Here is a 7,474-nt window from a genome sequence, read left to right as displayed (position 1 = left end):
TCAGGCTCTCCCTCCTGCTGGGAAGACTAAACTTGCCCAGACTTTTTTGCTTGCGCTGTCTCCCATGCTCAACTAGTTCTCAGAGCAGCACAGTGGGATCCCTGGGGAGAGAGGACACCATCAAGAGAAGGCCAACACCTCAGCAGCAGGTGTGACAGGGAAGATGACGAGAGCTGGAATAGGAGTGACCCAAAGCAATTGTCTCTGCAATAGTTGCAGAATGACACACGTTTGGAGCCCGGCTCCTACCCTGCTTGGCTACTTTACCTGGCACAGTCTCACTGCAGCTCCAGCACACACGTGAACAATTAACAGACCACGTCCAGCTGCCCTTTCACAGCCACCTCTGGGAATCTGCTAGACGAGCGTACTGGGACAGTACAGCCAGTCCTGAGTTGGTCCACTGGCCTGACACAATTTTCTTTGAGCTCAGCCATGGCACATACGGAAAGGGGCCAGATAAGACTGTATGTGAATCTGCATCTGCTGACAACAGGGCAAGCAGCCAGCTCTGATAGGGAAACAGCTAGGCAAATATTCCCTACCTTGCGTTCCTGGTGGGCAACCCTGTCTTTCCTGCAACAAGGTTTCCTGCCTGTCCCTGGCTCTACCAGACATCCCTAACCCTCCTTTTAAGAGCAGTGTCTTTTTGGGCCTGCAATGGGACTTAACGTAAGAGCTCCTCTCAGCGTCCCCCGAGGATTTCCTGGCCATTCTCATTTACTGGCAGTGTTTGGTCATTCCTGCCCTGGGAGAAACTGCCGATCTCACCCTTCTGCGGCCAGTGCAGCAGGGTGGAGTTTTCCAGTTTAAGGCAAGTCCAGGTAGGCGGGCACTGGGTCGTAATAAATCTTAGAGCTAGGACATACTTACACGGATCCAGGGAACAGGAGGGAGCAAGCGCAAGTACAGGTAAGAGCTAAATACATGTGTATGTGAGAGCCTGGCATGAAGGCTGACTGCCCGTACCTGAATGCATAGGTGTTTATATGACTACCTAGAGGTGTGCGTCCCATAAAAGCATAAGCGTAGGAGGGCAGCAGAGATGACCCTTGCTTGAACCAGGTCTAGCGGTATTTCAAGAGGGCATATTAAGGAGATTTTTTTTTTTTCCAACTCTGTGTACATGCTCTGGTGCCTAGAACTATGTTTGCTGTTCATGCTCAGCAGCCTGAATAGGGAGATAACATTTGTAAAGCACTTTAGACATATCGACATTAGTAAAGCGCTACATGATTTCCCGTGAGGGCAGAAGCTGTTGGTCTGGCTCAGAGGGTAGTTCCTGCTTCTCCAGACCTTTATAATGTCTTCTCAGTGCATCTTCTCAGCATTTCCCACTTGTGGCAGCCATACCGTGTCTGCTTTTCTGAATGGGCAGACGCCACTGCTAATTCGGCAGCAGCTGCTCGGGTCGAATTGAAGGCGACTGTAATGAAACTGTGAGCAATCGTCAGAACTCTCAGAGACCAACATCTGGGGCTTCGGTGGCACTAGATGCTCTTTGCTACACCAGTACCACTACAGCAGTGAGGGATCTGTGCACATCTGGAGAGCTCCCTCAGACCTGGGTGGTAGAGCACTGAGCCACAGTCTGCATAGTGTGAGGTATGCATAGTGTGAGTCCAAAGACTGTACTGTCACCCCCTCCCCACACCCCAGACATGCTTCGGTTCAAGCATCCTGTACTCTGGGCAAATGCCACCCGTGCTCAGCATATAGCTGGTGAGTATGTCTCCCTGGGGCTGCTTGCCGCTTTCTGTAATGCTCTTTCTTTGCCAGGATCAAGCTTCCCCAATACCTCTGTATGTTTCCAGAAAAGTTTGAAATTCTGTTCATTTTTTGGAGACTCTCTAGATGTCTCTCTGGGCAGGCAGACCCCAGTTCCTTGTCCCCTCCTCTCTGTGCTGTGGGAGACCCTGACATGGGGACACTGAGGGTTTTTTTTTTTTTTTCCCAGTAGTTCCTCTTCTTCATCCTTGGCACTTGTGATTCTTCTTGTTCTTTCTTCTCTCTGCCAAACCCTGGGTCATCTCTCCACCAGCTGACAGTAACAATGTGCCTTTTTTGTTCTGCGGTTGACGTTGTCTCAGTCATTCTGGGCTGATCTCTACTCTGCGGCGCTGTGAGGGTCTCATATTTCGCTTTTGCAATGTGAAGTAAGTTGAATCACTCCACTTGTGATTCTGGATGTTTGCTGTAGGGGAAAAAGGGTAGTTAAAAACAAAGGTTAGTTTAGAAACATCCCAATGGCCCTGATCGAGAGATCCAGTGGTGAAGAATAAGGTCATATAAATAGTATTTCTTTCCTATTAGGAAATGTCAACTAGAACCTCTACCTCTCTTTGCTGCTCCTGTATTGCCGTTTGCCAGGCACACAGAGCTCATGTCAATCTTTCTAGCCCTCCTTTGCGGCAGACTGGACAGGGCAAGAATTGTCACTGCTTCTTGTGTAAGAGGGAGGAAATTCCCTTTGAAGCTGCGACCTAACATGAATGCCATTTCTTGGGCACACACCAGAAGCAGTCATAGGGATGGTCTATGCGCTGTGTGAAATGTCTAAGGCATCCAGCTATCCCACTCTGGTTTTATTCAAGATAGCTAATGTATAGCAGGTGTCTCTGACACTGCAAATGAGGGAGAGGATGATCCTTCTGTACTCCTAGCCTTGCTTTCTGGGACAGTGGAAGGCCACAGCTGTTGATAAAGGCACATTCTTGCTTCACAGAAAAACTGAACCTATTCTCTTTTACTCAGACTATTCACACAAAGATTTGCAGAGAAATATTTATTTGTAGGCCTTTAAACCTGCTTGGGCATCTTAATGCTCGTGTTCATGCCTGCTCAAACAGAATTTTCTCAATTAATTACAGACATCTGCATATAGTTCAGAAACTCTGCCGGAGGCTGGGGTAAAGATATTAACAGCACTAGATGCAAATGATACCATCAAAGTTCATTTGGCAGCCAGGACTTCGGGTACATGCTGCTGTATTTATCTGAGAGGAAGAGGCTAATGTGGGACCTATTTCTACAATGATGTTCTTTGTTTGCAGCTGTTCCTAGGCTTGGTCCAAAAGTCTATCTGAAGCAGCTTCTTGTCAGAACCGATCACAGGACATCTCTGTGATCAAAAATTAATTTGCCTTGTTGACCAGGAGACTAGAAGCATGTGGTCCCTCACTAAATGTACAGCCCCTGGCAAGACATCACTGAAATAAAATTTATGTTGTGGTAGCACTTATTGGCTTATAATAATATATAAGCCAATAATATAATATTGGCTTATAAGCTTAATAGGCTTTCCTGTTGTGCTGGGGTTTGCTCTAGCTCTGAGAAACGATAATTGCGGCCCTATAAGCCCTAAGCTCAAAAAGAAGGCAGAGCAGGTATATGAGACAAACAAGCAAACTCATGCATATATGCTGAAGCGAGAGAAGAACAAACTTTAGCAAGATGACTGCTGTTCCTTGTTGGTAAGCAGCAGTGACCGCATCTAGAAATCTGAACATCAGTGCTGCAGGAACCTAAATCATGGGAAGAGACAGCACTTTACCGCCCCACTGCAATGCAAACAACCTTGAAGGCTTTATGAATTGAGGGATTATTATAGCAGACCAAGGAGAGAATGTGGTAGCACAGGGTGAGGAAGCAGTATTTGTCTTGCAGCCAGCTGGGGCGCACTTTATACTCGCTCCTCACTTCTGCTGCTTTGTGGCAGGAGGTCGGTCTGCATGGGCATGGTTGCCTGAGCTCGGTGCAATCACAGTCTGCACACAGCTGTAGACCTCATCTCCGTCCCTTCCTGTGTTAGCAGCGGGGCCCTCTCCAGCACAGGACGGACATGGGACTCCTGCACAGAGGAGCTGGCAGGATCAGCAGTGCTGCCATGTCTGGGAGGACTTCCAGCTCATCCTGCAGCCCTGAAGATCTCGGTGCCCCCATCCTCCCAGGCTGTGGAAGCACCTGGAAAGACTGACTGATGACCAATAAGGTTTTATTTAGCTTATGTTGGGAAGCGCAGAGCAGTTGCACTGGCTGGAGAGGCTTGTCCCTGCCGTAGCACAGCTTAAGTGCCAGCCTGGCACGCGCACTGCCCTGTGTGGGTTCGTGGCTGTTTCAGGAGCATGGAGGGTCCTAAGGAGGAGGGAGCGCTACATGCACTCACCTGCATTCGAGGGGTGGTCAGGCCTGTCTGCGTGGCTCGCGCAAGCGGGGAACAGCAGGCAGAGCGTGCTTTCATGCACATTTTGAAATTAAATCCTTTCTATCTCAAATAGATCCCATTCCTGTCAGTGTACTTCCTGCAGGCTCCTGTGCCTGCCTGTACTCAGGTGCGTGAATTGTCCCCAGGCAACGCAATAGCTCTCGGCACTTTTCAACAATGGAGTCATCCCAGGCAGGCGGAGTAATGGGTTAGTGCCAGAAACATTGCGCAGACCTCTGAGCTGCCCTGGCGTATTGCCCTGTACCTCTTCTCTTGAAAGACCTGCAGGATGAGTGGGGTTAGAGGGAGTGGCAGCAGGACTTAGTCTTTAAGAAGGAGCTAGGCTAAGAAAGAAGCTGGGTGTAGGTGAGCCACACAGAGATGGATAAGATAAAGCCTCATGGGCCTTTTTAGCAAAATTGTCTATGATGCTGTGACTGTGGAGGAGATATTGATATACTTGGGTTTATTGCAGTGCAGAATGACTTCCTTTGATATGTGCAGTTTTGCCTGTGATGACAATAAATGTTTCCTGAAAGGCTGTTAAGTACTACAAATATTATATTTAAAAAATATGCAAAAGAAATGGAAGCCTACGTTGTATTTTTCACAGCATTCTGGCATAAAAGTAATTGTAACCAGTGGTCACAGCTGGAGTTTAGAAGTAACAACACGGAACTGTTGCATTCCCAACAAAAACTTTTTGTTCCATCTTTCCACCATAAAAATTGCCAGTAGCATGTCTGCAGGGATGGTATACACCAAGTACACATTTGCGTGTACTGACTGACTTCAATATGCAGCAGTGAGTATATCTCTTAAACTTTGATAAAGGTAAGGACAAGTTTTTTGCGATGTTCTAAGAATACATTAGAATGGCTTACTCATAAACAGTGTTTTCATTACAGAAAAGTTTCAGCCCTACAATATTTGTGTCCTTTCCGAAGATACCTCTTGCCTTGGCTGTCACAAGGTATTGGCTGGTGTGGCAGTCTTCCAAAGCCCTGGGCCTGCAGGGGGATCAGCAGGTCCCTGATTCACCACATCCTGCCTTCTTCATGACCCTGTGAAGCTGAACTTTCTCTGTCTGTCTCTGCAGGTCCCTTGCCACCGTGATGAAATCTAAAGGAGTGCAGGTGCTCATGATTCTTGTAGTTCTGTCCTTCAGTCTGATCCACTTCCGCTTCCGACCCTGCAGCAACGATGCTCCCACGGAAGAAAAACCCTCTCCAGTCCACATCCTCATTCTCTCCTCCTGGAGGTCAGGATCGTCTTTTGTTGGTCAGCTTTTCAGCCAGCACCCCAGCGTCTTCTACCTGATGGAGCCTGCATGGCACGTGTGGGTTACGATGTACCAGAACAGCGCCAAAGTCTTGCACATGGCAGTGCGGGACTTAGTCAGGTCTGTCTTTCTGTGTGACATGTCTGTGTTTGATGCCTACATGTCTAGCCAGAAGAAAAAGTCTGATTTATTTCAGTGGGAGACAAGCCGGGCCTTGTGCTCCCCCCCTGCCTGTGACTTGTTCAGCCGCAGTGACATAATAACTGCAGGAAACTGTAGGACAATCTGTGGCAAGTACCCGTTCAGCAAGGTGGAGGAAGCCTGTAAAACCTACAGCCACATTGTCATCAAGGAGGTCCGGTTCTTTGACCTGAAAGTTCTCTACCCTCTTCTCACTGATCCCTCTCTGAACCTCAAAATCATTCACTTAGTGCGTGATCCTCGTGCTGTGTTCAGGTCCCGAGAGAACACGGTGGCTGACCTTACACGTGACAGTAACATTGTTGTGGGGTCCCAGAAGACAAAGGGAGAAATGGGACCCTACAACACAATGCAGGAAATCTGTAAAAGCCACGTTGAGATTTACAAAGCGGGCAGACAGGCCATTCCCAGCTTCCTCAAAGACCGCTACCTGCTGGTTCGCTATGAAGACATTGTCAGAGACCCACTAGCACATGCTGCTCATATGTATAGGTTTGCAGAACTCCATTTCACACCAGAACTTCAGAAGTGGGTTCACAACATCACCCATGGAACGGGGCAAGGAGCACAGGCCTTCGACATTGGGTCCAGAGATGCAATGAGTGTATCCCAGGCCTGGAGGAAGACCCTTCCCTTCCAGAAAATAGAAAAAGTGCAAAATGTGTGCAAGGATGCGATGGACTTACTGGGCTACCGGCTAGTTCAGTCCGAAGAAGAACAGAAAAATATGTTGCTGGATCTTTTGTTTGCTCATAACTCCTCTGAGTGACAAATTCTGAAGGCAGAAAAGCTGCTCTCTGTGCCTGCTCTCTGAAGGCTGCAGTATATAGACTGTTTGTGGAGCAAAAGAGGACAGAGGTGCGTGCATATGTGTGTGTAAGTGATTGTGCATGTGTGGGCTGTGAAAGGGCCAGTTACACAGGAGCAGAGGGCTGTGAGGCCCTGACTACACTCATGACAGCTTTGCCAGCAGAGCAGCATCATTCTCCAAGGCCAGGCAAGTGCGTTATCCTGGCACGGCTCCCAGAGGCTCAGCCACAAGGCAGGCTGGAGTAATGCAAGTCCATTTTCCAAATAAAGCCCAGGGTTTATGCAAGAGAGGAAGCATGTGCAGATGGGAGCAAATAAAATGTCCAAGGAGCAGGACCAGACAGTAGACTCCGAATCCTTCATGGGCCACAGCTAAATACCAGTGAAACCACACAGAGCAACTGTACTGCAAAAGAAGAGGAGTTATAAGTGGAATCTGAACAAAGAGGACATTTCCTGGTCATGCTGCTACCACTGTTATGCAATGCCAGAAGAGACACAAGGATGACCAGATACTGGTTTCCAGAAAGGTCCCTTTTTTTGAATGGCTGAGTTTTCTAGCTTAGTTTTCCTTTTTCTCTGTTCCTGTGCATGAGCATCCAGCATTGGTAGCAATGCTGGGAAAATGTCTGTTCATTTACTGTATAATGGGAAAATAGAATAAAGCAGCTGTAGCTGAAAATAAAAATACTGCTAGTTTGGATATGGGGATCCATTTCTAGGACTATGTGAATTCATTTATTTTTCTGCTGAAACAATTCTGCCTTGTAGCTTTCAAAACTAGTGATGGTTCCTCCCCCCAGGAGATCTCACAGTCCACATCTGAGACTGAGAGGATTTTATGCTAAGCCTGAGACTATAAAGACAGGGTAAGGACACAGATTCCATTGGTACAAATACTGGAACTGGAAGGATATGTTCATGGCAGTGAGTTCAAGCAGCTCAAAGAAGAACAGAATAGAAGTTATTCTATTTAA

At 47.7% G+C, this 7,474-nt stretch overlaps 1 protein-coding gene across 2 annotated transcripts; it reads left to right on the top strand.

Moving 5' to 3' along the window:
• The first annotated feature begins 783 nt into the window (after positions 1-783).
• Positions 784-7,214, top strand: LOC104151911 (carbohydrate sulfotransferase 4). Of its 2 annotated transcripts, none has more exons than XM_068956008.1 (2): positions 784-912; positions 5,304-7,214. In XM_068956008.1, exon 2 carries the CDS (start codon positions 5,320-5,322, stop codon positions 6,454-6,456), a length of 1,137 nt encoding a protein of 378 aa, XP_068812109.1. In that variant the 5' UTR covers positions 784-912; positions 5,304-5,319; the 3' UTR covers positions 6,457-7,214. The 2 variants fall into 2 exon arrangements, with proteins under 2 accessions (XP_068812109.1, XP_009685269.1); XM_009686974.2 differs by lacking the exon at positions 784-912 and adding an exon at positions 3,712-5,177 and having other exon boundaries at positions 5,304-7,205.
• Positions 7,215-7,474: the final 260 nt, after the last annotated feature.

The sequence above is a fragment of the Struthio camelus genome, chromosome 10, assembly GCF_040807025.1.
Source record: "Struthio camelus isolate bStrCam1 chromosome 10, bStrCam1.hap1, whole genome shotgun sequence".
Lineage (NCBI taxonomy): Eukaryota > Metazoa > Chordata > Aves > Struthioniformes > Struthionidae > Struthio > Struthio camelus.
The sequence above is the reverse complement of the archived record's forward strand: the minus strand, read 5'-3'. Positions and strand labels throughout refer to the sequence as shown.